This window comes from Limulus polyphemus, unplaced genomic scaffold, assembly GCF_000517525.1.
Source record: "Limulus polyphemus unplaced genomic scaffold, Limulus_polyphemus-2.1.2 Scaffold3145, whole genome shotgun sequence".
In the NCBI taxonomy this organism is placed as follows: Eukaryota; Metazoa; Arthropoda; class Merostomata; order Xiphosura; family Limulidae; genus Limulus; species Limulus polyphemus.
Genome location: NW_013668755.1, coordinates 71,297 through 84,866, shown reverse-complemented (window position 1 = coordinate 84,866; position 13,570 = coordinate 71,297). Strand labels below are relative to the sequence as shown.

The following is a 13,570-nucleotide window of genomic DNA, read 5'->3' as shown; positions in this document are numbered from 1 at the left end:
CTAGTCATCACTACCCACCGCCAACTCTTGGGCTACTTATTAACAACAAATAGTGGGATTGACCATCACATTATAACGCCCCCACAGCTGAAAGGGCGAGCATGTTTGGTGTGACGGGGATTCGAACCCACGACCCGCATATTGCAAGTCGAGCGCCCTAACCACCTGGCCATGCCGGGCCCCTAAATAATAGTTTAGTAGTAAGTTTCACCGGGTTCCTTTAACTTCTTTGTTACTTTCTAGGTTGCCTAGTCAATAGACTTTTACATAAGTTCCATATTTTACACTTTGTCAGGAAGTTTAGACATTTCCTATAAAACTTTGAATAAATAAACAGATATTTTCAAAGTCTGTAGGCCCGAAAATTTTGTATATTTAAAATCTTCCATATATATATGCCTAATTTAGCAGTTTCCATAACGTTTTTTTTAAATAAAAACTTTATTATTGTAATTAACTTTTGATTTCTCTTTATTCTAGACTGATTAAGCAGTCATTCTATTTCTACAAAAACAGAGTAACAACACTTTAGAAGTAAGTAAACTTACATTAATAGTTAAATAATCACTCTTGTAGTACTTTACGTTATCCTTCTCTGAAAATTTGTCATAAACTGGATCAGGAAACATCCTGAATCTGTCAAAATCTGGATGATAACTAAGATTTTTTAATGAGTCCACATTATCCATCAAAAATCCGTAATGAAACTCCTGAGGATCACTTCTGCTAAAAGTTGATTGGTCAATGGGAACTACTGGGCTTTTACATTTCATACTCTTGGCCGATAATGCAACACAATGACCAGTATACAGCTCCCCGTTGACTTCCACATAAATCTGGGGTTCTTGGATAGTGTTAAGATAACTTCCTTTTACATTAATGGTAATCCCCCCACTGGGGATACCTCGAGGACCTTTCTGTCGTGAAGATCCTGCTTCTACATTACTCACTCTAGGATCATTTACATACAAAAACTGGTAGTCATCAAAACTGCGTAACCCTTTGTCAAATTTCACTCTAACTTTCTTTTGCCCAATTTTATCTGATGTTGGGGTAATACAATCAACAGAGTTTTTTGTCCGGCTATAAAGAGTAAAAAAAGTTAGTGTTATCAAAATTAAACTTAACTATCTACTATATACGTGGGTAAGGAAGCACATTATGCTAATATAATAACAGGTAAGCAAGCAATGTTTTATGAGCGTAAGTAGAAGTTTTATTGATGGTGGAACATACTAGATCTTTCCACAGAACGTTGGTCTGTCTTCTTCAGGTATGATCAGTACTAAGCAATCCAAGGGACATGATAACGGCCCCAGCAACATCAGTCGTGTTTGATAAGGTCTATTCACTGTTCGTAAATTATATAACCTATATCCTCTCACTTGCTGACATCATTTCCGTCACATTTAACCCCTATTGTATTTTTACGATATATATATAAACCTTGGATTGTTTAGTACTGGTCATACCTGAAGAAGACAAACCAATGTTCTGTCAAAACATCTAGTATGTTCCACCATCAATAAAACTTTTCCTTAGACTTATAAATTGTTGTTTGCCTACCTATTATTACGTCTACCAGATAATTAGATTAAACCACTAAATCTATTAAATCTAATTATAGTTATGAAAAAAAAGATTACACCAATTTAAAAATTTATTGTAAAGTTTCAAATTGTAATATGGAGTTCATATTATATGATTATATTTCATATGTAATACATTTTAACTATAAAATGTCCAAAATTCAAGCACCATGTTTCACTAGTTTCTGAAAATAAAATTTTTGCCGTATAATACAGGCTCAGGTTGATATACTAACAGGAAAAAACTGTATGTTGATATCTAAAAAAGTAACTACAGCCCAGTTATCTTGTGGAATTTAGACATTTAAAAACTTACTTTGTGATTACACACTTAAGGGGGCCAATAGTAGCTTCAGCAGTACTGCCTGCATTCATGTGGATTCCCCATATTCTTAGGCGTGTACCGCCTGACTTGGGTCCTTTACTAGGGCTGATAGACTTAATTTCTGGATTCTACAAATGGAATGGAGTTCTTTGTTAAAATGTCATTTTGGAACAAAAGACACAGATTTTGGTGTTTAATATAGCATCAAATACAACACATAAAACTCGCACCCAGACAAAAATATCTGGTTCTTATCACAATAATTTCAAAATTCTGTCTTTACTATATGATAAAATAAAAACTGTGCACATTATTGGTGTTTTTTTTGTCTAGAAGACCATGACTTACAAGTTGTATAAAAATTCAGTCAGATCCGAATGAAATAATAAATTTTGTGTTAAACCAACTTACTACAAATTCATAATTCCTAGGTGATGTTGCAGAGTGGTCATTCGGCACTTTAACAACAACAGGACCCAAGATAGATACAATGTTCGATGAGTGGGAAGTTCTTTCTTGAGGGCTACCCACTTCGCAGACAATCCTAGGGAAAACAAAAGTGTCAGTATTTTGTACTTTGGGAGTAGTACTTAGAACCGCAAGAAAACAAGTACTATAAAAATATCATTAACAGAATAATATAAAATAGCTAACAGAATGTCTAGGTTTACCAGCCTTTCTATAGTACAGCAACATCCATTGTTAAAAACAGTTATATTTTATTTGATAAAATGTGATCTGATAAACAGTATTGGCTCATAATGTAAATTACACATATGTGTAGTATTCAGTAATATTTTTCTGCTGAAGATTGCAGAAGAAGTAAGAAAAAAACTGATACTCTATCATTTAAATATGACAGAATTACTAACTATAAAAGGGCTTATTCTCTTGTCACTCTGTTGAGAACACTTTCATGCACCTTTTTTTTTGTAATACACAACAATATACATCATTGCTTAGCAACAAAACTATCATCTGATTGTTCTTAGGCCAACTATGGTGTTTATGTTGAATGCTCAATATTCATATAGATTTGTTAGAAAGGTTTGTTTTTCATTCTTTATTTTTTTGATAACTTTTATGATATAACAGCAAAATAGTTTAATTCAGAAGTTTTATAACATTGAGTTGTAGTCAAAACTAAAATAAAATTTACCAAGTAGTGTTTCAGCTAAGCCTTACATTAGGCTTAGGCTAATGCATAAATTAGACTACAAATAGGCCTACTATTACTAACGTTATGGAGTTAGTGTTTAAAAAGTTTTAAGTGGTGAATAAATGTTAATTAATAAATATTCTTTTGGTATTTTAACATATATGTTACCTACTTGGCCTTAAAACATAAAGAAAATAAACGTTTATTACTACCAAATATCTATTACCCTAGTACAGTTTGAAATTTGTGTCGGAATGTCCGCACAATGTTTTCTACTTCCTGACCTAGAATACAGTGAAAAGGCTTAAGAGTGCTATTTAAGTCTCTTTCAGAGTGCACACATACTTTTGTTCAAGATAACATTTCATTTTTACTAAAAATGTGGTGATTAAAGAATTACTTTGAGACTGATGAAATAAGTGAAGAGTAGGTGGATATTGGAGGTACAGACAAATTCGTTTTAGTTAAATTCTATAATTTTTGTTAGTCATTCAAAAATGGTTTCCCATTGTTTTGGACAGGCTTTTATACTAGTAATGCTATATTTGTAATTGTTTTGGACAGGTTTTTATACTAGTAATACTATATTTGTAAGAAATCTCTGAAAACATTGGGTAGTAACTAACATACAAATTATAATGATACTCTAACACATATAGGTTTAACCAACAAACAAAAGATATTATATGTAGAAAATGATAGTTATAGTATTTCCAAAGGCAGTGCATTTCTGATAAGAATTTTATCTTAGATAAACAGATTATGTCAAAAGCAATTGCAACTATTATAGAGTGACATGTACTTCAACATTGTCTACTGTCTGTAAATTCTTTTAAAATAGACTATGCAACATAATCTGCATTTTGTACACATACATGTTTGGAGTATAAGACAGATATCTGACCTTGTGGTTTTCACGTACAGCGCACGAAATGGTTTGCAGGGAATGTCGATTCGACCGTGTTTGCTATCAGATACTTTGACAGTAACACCATTTACTATGTCTTCAAAAATTCTACCAAGGTTGATCCCATCAATTGTGATGTTGGTGCCACCTTCTATAGGTCCAGAAGCAGGGGTGAACTAAGAAATTAAATAGATAAAAAAATAAAAAATATCATGTCTCTCAAAGTTCAAGTTATGAAACAGTTCTGTAGAAAAGATATGACATAAGCAATAATCTTACAAGCCCCGTTTTTCTGCTTTTTCTCTGACAGTTAATGTTAAGAAAGGACAGAAAATGAAATTATAATGTGTTCATTATTAAAAAGAAAAAGATTAAAAACATATTTTGGCCAATTATTAACAATATGTAGTTTATAGTATTCAAACATTAACCTATTTAAATGAGTTTAACACTCATATTTTGTACATCTGTTATTCACTACAAACACATTATAAAACCAGAAAGTTATCAAAAGTTTTAAATGTTAATTTTTATGTATTTCATGCCAAGTTCTATCCATTCTGCTTTAATCATTTCAATACTGTCTGGTTATATTTGTCCTAGCATATGTCTGTGCAGGACTGATTTACAATATTATAATAAGTTCTTGCATTACTTTAACCGCAGAATGTGTATGTATATATATATATTATTACGTATTACAATTAATCCTGGACAAGCCTCCAATATAATACATAACGTATTATAATTTTGAATAGTCTGAGACTGAGTTAAATGATAATTTTGATTTAGAAATCAAATAAATGTCGATTGTATCCAATTTATGATAGTTGCCAAGAAGATTGATACATACAGTTTTTTTTTAATACAAATATATTTTAGTATACAAACAATAATACAATTTACAATAACAGTTATTACAAATAATGATCTATGTACAAAAGTTTTACAAACAATATTGAGGCCTCTACCTGTCTGGAACTTCCTTGATATCTTATTGAGGGTTGACGATGAACGAATTAATTTTGAGATGGTGTAGATACAATTGATTTAACAGAGAACTAGCTAGCTCTGTTCTTTGTTGTTCACCGGCCACATGCCAAGTTATCCACTGATGAAGTTATATAATGTTTTTGTAAAAGTACTAATGTCCGACATGAATCTGCTGAAGTTAAATGGTTTGTAATATTCAAAATCTATAAATGTTCCTGATCAAATATCTGAAGTTCCTGATTAATAAGCATTATAACAATCACAGTTATAGCTTCCGAGGTTTATAGCAAACTAATAATATATATATATTGTCTTTTGGTGTGGCACGTTAGTTATATTTATAGGCATGAGCAGAGTTTCTCAAAATTTTAGCTTACGCAACAATATAAACGATACACCAGTGTTTACATACACACATATATTGTTGATTCTTACACTCGAGAATATTCTACAATTTTAGTGAACAGGTGGGAATTTTGCAATACAATAAAGTGTTTCCATAAGTAGCTGCTGAGACATTCCAACAATAATACCTGCTGAGACAATCCAACAATAATACTTGCTGGGATACATGTAACTCCACAACAATACTTGCTGGGACATGTGTAACCCAACAATACCTGTTGAGACAATGTAACCTAACAACAATACCTGTTGAGACAATGTAACCTAACAACTATACCTGCTGAGACACATGTAACCCCATAACAATACTTGCTGGGACATGTGTAACCCAACAATACCTGTTGAGACAATGTAACCCAACAACAACACCTGTTGGGGACACTTTAATTATGCAAATTTTAGAAATCTTCCATGGTAAAATTTTCAAAGAATGTAGAAAGCATTCCTTATGCATCCTAGGTCATTTATACTTTTCCTATTTTAATGAATACAAAATATAGTACAAACGTTCGAACCATTTCTATATCATGAAAAACAGATTATTTACCTATCTTAAAAGCCAATAGAAATGGCTAGATGACACTGAATAAAAACTACGTTGTTTTTCCAGTCGATTAACAATCACTACAGAGTTAATGATACCCCAGCAAGTGATGATTTTTAATAAAAAATTTGTCCATGCGATAAAAGGCTACTGTATAACCACTATTCTAAAAAATTAACTATTATATATATTGCTGTATGCATGCAGCTTGGAACCTCCACAAAAGTTTACATTGACAGCTTCGGAACACAGTAAAAGAAGGAGAAGCATGACTTTTAACAGAAGTGGTCAGAGAAAGTAAGTAGTGACGAAATGGAGCAACTTACAAAGTGAATTTGTGGGTTGGGACATGATTGATTCCTGTCTAACCACCACGAGTTTCCTTTACACGTCTCTTTCACCTGACATGATTTGCTCTTCTGACACCAGCCACATCGATATTTTTCAGGAAGCTCCAAACATATTCCACAATTATTAGCCATTCCTTGACATCGGTACACCAGGGCTAGAAGACATAGAAACATATAATTAAAATGATATACTGATACAAGAAACTGTGTGAGGAATAAAAAGTCGGTGGAATTCAATTTAGCATACAGCATTGTAAAGTTAATGATTTGATAAAATCAATTCAATAGTCAACACTCACCGTGTATGTTTTCTGGGTTGTCCAGGGGTTTGTTACCTTCCCAGATAACAGCAAACGTTGCTGATACATTAGGAGCTCGTGTGCTGTAGGTGAACTATGAGAGAAAAATATTAAACTATAGTGGTAGAACTTTCGAACGAAGAAGATGATGATATTATACCATGTGGTAAAATTAAAACTTTCAAAAATTACATGATGATTTACACAAAACTTTTACGTATCTTCAATTATATTTATATATATTTAAAATTATAAACATATATTAACAGGCCCCTCACTAACCAGTGGGAGACATTTTTGTTGGAAAAAACAAACAAACGAAATCTGGTTTTTCTTAATTTGAAATGAAATTTTTTGGACATTTTTATTAGCATTGGGGCTGCAAAAAGTGATTTGAAGTGGTAAGGTGACTGAAATCCTTCAGCACATCACGAGCTTAATGGCCAAGCACAAGAAGCATGGAAGTCTCCGAATGACACACAGAGGTATTCATGAACCGTTTAGAACCACTTTCGTAAATATTCAACAAATTGTAGTGTAAAGACACTTCTTGGCTCCTGAGGGACATGTTAAAAAAAACAACTAATTTTTTAAAGACTAGTATAAGTGTATGCTGTTAAACTTAGTAATAAACCAGAACCTTCTAGGTTTCATTTTAAAGGAATTTGCAAATTAGTTTATTAGGATAATGTTGTTAAATTAACTTTGAAACAAAATAGTAACATTTACTTTAAAACTGATAAATTCTATAGTTTAAACATATAAAAAATTAATTAGCGAGCGAGATGCGAAAGTGTAAATGCAAGTTTTATTTTCTAAATAAGATTTGCTTCTCAAGTGTTTCTAAGTTGCTTTGAGAACAAACTAGATTAAGTTTCAAGCGTAAGTTTAGAGAGGAGTTACTATAATTAAGACAGCGTCTGATGCCATAAAAACCAGTTCAACAGAAGTTAAATTACAGGAATTGTAAGAAGCCGAGACTTAATTTTATTTCAGGTACATTACGCTACTGTATATTAAGGTTAAAAAACAAAACCAACATTTTCTGACACATTTTAAATAACACGGTTACCATCATCAGGGCTTCTGAATAGGGTGTTATATTAAACTCCAAGGTGACTGAAACAGCTAATAGAATTTATCTTTCATTTACTTTTTAACAAGCAGAACTTTTTCTATTTTCTTAACCCCTTCCAAGATTTGCCCTACGTAACTCAGGCATCCTCCATGTTTGAAAAAACATATCTGCCCGAGTTAATTCAAGCAAACTATTTCTCACAGTACTTTTTATTATTTGCCCAAATGTATTTGCATATTATCATGTATTACAGTCAGTGCTCGCTAGATGGCACTAGAAATGCTCTTTGTTCTTGTCCCTGTGAGATTTATTCTGAATGATGTATTACAAACACTGGAGAAGAGATTTCCTATTCTTTATTGTAGTTTCACTGAAATAATATATATATATATCACCTATAAATCCACCCACGTAGCACTTATTTATGAAGTATATTTTGTAGTAGAAATATAATAACAGTTCATAGAATAACCTTTGTTTCATAAATATAGAAGTATAGGTTAAAAAAGTAATAAAAAATCTGACATTTGTTTAGTTCATTTCCAAAAAAAAAACAAAACCTGATACATATCTGTACTACATAAATATCCATATATGTGTAGAGAGAGAGAATTTACATAAATGTAATTAATTACTATTAGACCTACAGCTAAATGCCGCATGTCATGAATACAAAAGTATTATTATTCAAATGAGCTCGAAACGAACATTCCTTATTAAATAAAAACAAAAAAATTATATTATGTAATTAAAATGACGTTCCATAAAATAGTTTTTTATGATCACGTGAGATGATGTCGGCCTTAATTAAACAAAAGAAAGTCCTGTAATAGAAAAACAAGTATTTTTAACTGAACAGCCTTCTGTTCCAAAACATCTTGGTAAAAGTGTATATATATATATTTTTTTTACTTATTCCTTTAGGAACTTTTTGATATAAGTATGAAATATAATAAATTATATAATTAATGTAAAATCACAATCTTAAAAAGACAATCTGTATCAGTGTATTACAACAAGATGTAAGCTCTTTTTTTTTAATAGGGTTCTTTTAAGAATTTGTATTTCATTACAGATTTCTCATGTGCATCAAGAAATAATCTTAGATAATTGGAAGTTTGGAGTAAAAACCATAAAACCAGTCTCATATTTCATCACATTATCCCTGTAACACAAGTACTCCTTAATGTTATCCCTGTAACACAAACATTCCTTAATGTTATCCCTGTAACACAAGTACTCCTTAATGTTATCCCTGTAACAAAAACATTCCTTAATGTTATCCCTGTAACACAAACATTCCTTAATGTTATCCCTGTAACACAAGTACTCCTTAATGTTATCCCTGTAACACAAACATTCATTAATGTTATCCATGTAACACAAACATTCCTTAATGTTATCCCCGTAACACAAACATTCCTTAATGTTATCCCTGTAACACAAACATTCATTAATGTTATCCCCATAACACAAGTACTCCATAATGCTTTTCCCGTAACACAAACATTCCTTAATGTACAAACATTAAACACTTACATTCAACTCGCCACAGTAGATAGTGTCCGATAAAAGTTGTGCGTCCACTTGTTTAACTCGCCCTTCAATGTTAAACTGACAAACAAACCTTGTAGATGGAAGAAAAAGCTGTAGAATATAAACACAAGTTTCTAGACCAAAACAGTATATCTTGTTTCACAGGAAAACATAATTTTACAGCATAAAATGACAACAATAAGTGACTAAGAAAGGTTCAGTGTTTCATCCTAAATGTTGGGATATGTTGTAAGAAAACAACAAAATACTCAGGTATCAAGTATTTTCTGGTAATTAAAATAGAATGGTAAGTAAGTAAGTAATAATTGAGTAAAATAGAATGGTAAGTAAGTAAGTAATAATTGAGTAAAATAAAATGGTAAGTAAGTAAGTAATAACTGAGTAAAATAGAATGGTAAGTAAGTAAGTAAGTAATAACTGAGTAAAATAGAATGGAAAGTAAGTAAGTAATAACTGAGCCATGAAAATATTCAATTTTTTAAAATGATAAAACAACAAATAATAAGGCATGTAATATTTTTAAGTAATTCAAATACATTAGCAATAATTCAAAAGTTATATATATATATATTGAAAAACAATATATATATATATAAAGGAAAAAGAGTAAAACAATCTTCAATACTTTTTTCAGCTCAAACTCATGTGGGCCAATTTTTCTTAAACTATTTACTAACAATGCTGTCAACTTGCTCAAAAACTTGCTATTAGTAAGTCAGCTGCTTCTGAATTCAGCTACAAGAATTCTGAGATTTAACAAATAGGTCAAGATATAAAGAAGTCAATTACACAGAAGTCTAATACATTATCTCTTGCTTTTAATGTCTTAGTTATGGCAACTTGTCAAGCAATGTTGGTTTGAACAAAATACAAGAAGTTTAATATACTACTTGGAGAAAAGATGCTCTCTGCATCTTACATAAAAAGGTAGATTCTACTTTTCACAGATCAGAAATAAACATTTCCAGAGGCAAACTTTGATTGCCTTTTTTTTTTTTTTTTGCAAGATGATCATAAAGAAAATCCCAAATTTAAAATGATTACTTTTATCTTAAAAACCACTTGCCCTAAGAGAACCAAATTTCACAAGAGGCACATTAACGATCATTAATTTCATTCTGCAAAGTTTTGACACGGTACAGGATGTTTCAAAAACCATCACAGAGAATGTTCCATAAGCTTTTCATCATTCTTAGTCCGGTTACTGAGTTTATCCCTAAACAAAGTTACCGTAAGAATCATCCATTCTGAATAGTGTGCATAAATCCTTGGTATATTTGTAAATTAACTATCATTTTAATCAAGCCATTACTCTTGTATTGCTGAAAAAAAAAGAAATAAAAGCCATGTCGGTGTGGGAAAAAATTATGCAGCATAATATGGTTTTGAAACATCCTAAACTACGTCCACACTTTCCCGAATAACCATTTTAAATGCGAGATTTCTTGTGCTCATAATTATCCTGTACTTATTATTGTGAAAAACATTCTCTCGTCAAAGAATTAATCGATTTATTCGTTTTCTCTGTCACTAAAATCTTTTTTTTTTTTCAAGTGAAGTTTGAAAATTATATTGGTAAGATGTAAAAGCTTAAACACACACACACAAAAACAACAACAACATAAATATGTGTATATACATCTACATCCTATTCTGTCAAGGATAAATTAATTAAGTACAAATAACATTTCTTTCCTAACAGCAAGGCTTCACCTGTGTATTCTCTACTCTTGCCTGGATGGCCTTTCTAATACCCATAGGAACAAGAATTTCAGTAGAACTCCCAGCTGTAACATTAATCATAGGACAAAATCCAGGTCCCGATCTAATGCTAGGACCAATACTCTATCAAGGAAGAGAAATTCTTTTTAATTAATTGATCTTACAAAGAAATTATCATGTAACCAACAGTTAATTTTCTTTACATTCTCCTACACTTACTTCACAAATTGTAAATCACAGAGAACATGAACTTCATATGTTTCCAAATACGGATACAGGTCCGTTTGTTTGTTATTAAGCACAAAGCTACACAATGGGATATCTCTACTGTATCAAAACTTGGCTTATAGAGTGGAGCCCTCAGCCTTACTACTGAGCCACTAGGGAGCATGAATATAGGAGTTTCCCTACCTGAACCAAGTAAACATTAAAACTTAATATCAAATTGTGTTATTTCATCAAATGACTCTACTAGTTCCAAAATAACAATAGGTCGATAAAAATAAGTAGTGTTTGGTATGAATAAAATTAACACTCTTCAACAAAATAACATTTTTTATTCAGTTATCATTACTATTTCGCTAAACATGTGTTCCTGTGAAATGTATATTTCAGGTTACTCTCAACTTATATCTATATCTTACATCATTATTGCTCGTATTACATTTCTAATAAAGCTAAGCCTAAAAATCTGTTCAACGTACTTCTGTATCTTACATCATTATTGCTCGTATTACGTTTCTAATAAAGCTAAGCCTAAAAATCTGTTCAATGTACTTCTATATCTTACATCATTATTGCTCGTATTACGTTTCTAATAAAGCTAAGCCTAAAAATCTGATCAACTTATTTCTATATCTTACATCATTATTGCTCGTATTACGTTTCTAATAAAGCTAAGCCTAAAACTCTGATTAACTTACTTCTATTCCAGTGACTAAAATGTCATTGCGGCAATTTTCTCCGGTGTCATGAGTACACCGGTGGCCTCCTACACACCAGTCACAAGGGAAACGACTGGAGACACATTTGGTGCATCTGTTTTAATATAAACTTGGTGGTTACACTTATGAATACCACATAACAAGCTAACGCTACTTAGATATTCCTGACACTAAAAAACATCATCATAAGTTCACTAGTAATTTTATTTCAGAAAACGTAACTTAATAATAAGGAAAAACACAAACATAATTACATAAAGAATTTATTAGTCTATCTTCAGTAAGCTAGAGATACGAAACAAACACAATGGTAATTACACCAGAAATATGATATAATCTGTAATAAATAATAGTAAACAAACTGGATACAAAAAAAAAGAACAGGAGAAAATTAACAGTATGTAGTGCAAATGAAATCTTAATTAATACAACTTTTTTCATTTGCACTACACACTGTTAATTTTCTTCTGTTCTTTTATTGCATTCAATTTGATTACTATTATTGATTACAGATTATATCATATTTCTGGTGTAATTACCATTAAGCTTCTTTTGTACCTCTAGTTCAATGAAAGTGTAATTCTGAAGATTCCGAAACATCTAATAAATGCTACGTGTAATTATGTTCGTTTTTCTTTATTATTGTAAGTTCAATGAATATAATGCCCAGTAGCAATGAGTCATCCCAATAAAAAACACACATAACTCTTAGCAAATATTGCCAAACTAACTGTATAAATACAACAAATAATTAATTAGTGAATAATCAAGCATTACAATAACTCAGAAGTAAACGATGTTAAAATTTCACTTGAAACTCACAAAATGAACAAAGCTGACAACATCTGTGATATTTAAACTCTCTCATAAAGTTCATTTCTTCAGTACTGGATACAATGAATAGTTTCTTGGCATTCACACAATAACTCCAAAGTAATCCAAATGACAATGAAACAGTAAGATATGACTTCAAAGCTTGATAAACAGCAGTTTTTCTTTCTACAAAATACATACAAATTATTGAAACCATTAAGAGTCAGTGACTTTGAACAACTGTTCTGTTTTACAGATTCAAATTTCAACTTACGAACTGTAAGTGCTGCAGTCGTAAAAAGTAAAATTTGTTGCAACGAAGTCTGGACCCGTTTTCATCCTCACAGATAACTTGGCAGTAAAATGATCTGTAAAAAAAAATGAAGAGGTCAAAATAGACATCTTTACGAACATAGTATGTATTTAAGTATTTGAAATATACAATTTTGCTAATTATATTTCCCCAAAAACGTTTAAAGACAAATTCCATTTAATAAACACTTTGAATTTATCAATCTTAGTGGAGAATCCCTTCAATACTTGCAAGCCCTTTATCTATAAACTATACAAATGTTAAAAACATATAATGCTTACTCACGTTAGGTTCAGATCAACGTACATAGCAGTTGATGATAAGAAATATATGTTACGGTTACAAAAATTAAATTGTCTATAAATGTGGATGGAAGACATAAAGACTGATTATCTCACAAGAATATTTTAAGGTATAACAGCAAAGATACTAGGCAATTAGTGACATGTTAAAGTTTTTATCACCCCTGGGCCCATTCAGAAGTGCACCTCCCTGACTCCGTGAACCGGACGTAGTCACACCCAAGAGCTTGTTTTTTTAAGTTAAGGAGAAATCTTTATTGTTTGTTTGTA

At 31.2% G+C, this 13,570-nt stretch overlaps 1 protein-coding gene across 1 annotated transcript in view; it reads right to left on the bottom strand.

Moving 5' to 3' along the window:
• LOC106468748 (plexin-A2-like) overlaps positions 1-13,570 on the bottom strand; it is an 89,197-nt gene that overhangs the window by 20,266 nt on the left and 55,361 nt on the right. Inside the window, exons 7-16 of the mRNA XM_013929192.2 lie at positions 12,960-13,053; positions 11,852-11,966; positions 10,920-11,051; positions 9,189-9,296; positions 6,572-6,665; positions 6,249-6,427; positions 3,978-4,156; positions 2,326-2,458; positions 1,906-2,042; positions 549-1,083 (exon numbers count right to left, since the gene is read on the bottom strand). Of these exons, the coding sequence (XP_013784646.1) occupies positions 549-1,083; positions 1,906-2,042; positions 2,326-2,458; positions 3,978-4,156; positions 6,249-6,427; positions 6,572-6,665; positions 9,189-9,296; positions 10,920-11,051; positions 11,852-11,966; positions 12,960-13,053 (1,706 nt within the window). The remainder of the gene's footprint in view (positions 1-548; positions 1,084-1,905; positions 2,043-2,325; positions 2,459-3,977; positions 4,157-6,248; positions 6,428-6,571; positions 6,666-9,188; positions 9,297-10,919; positions 11,052-11,851; positions 11,967-12,959; positions 13,054-13,570) is intronic.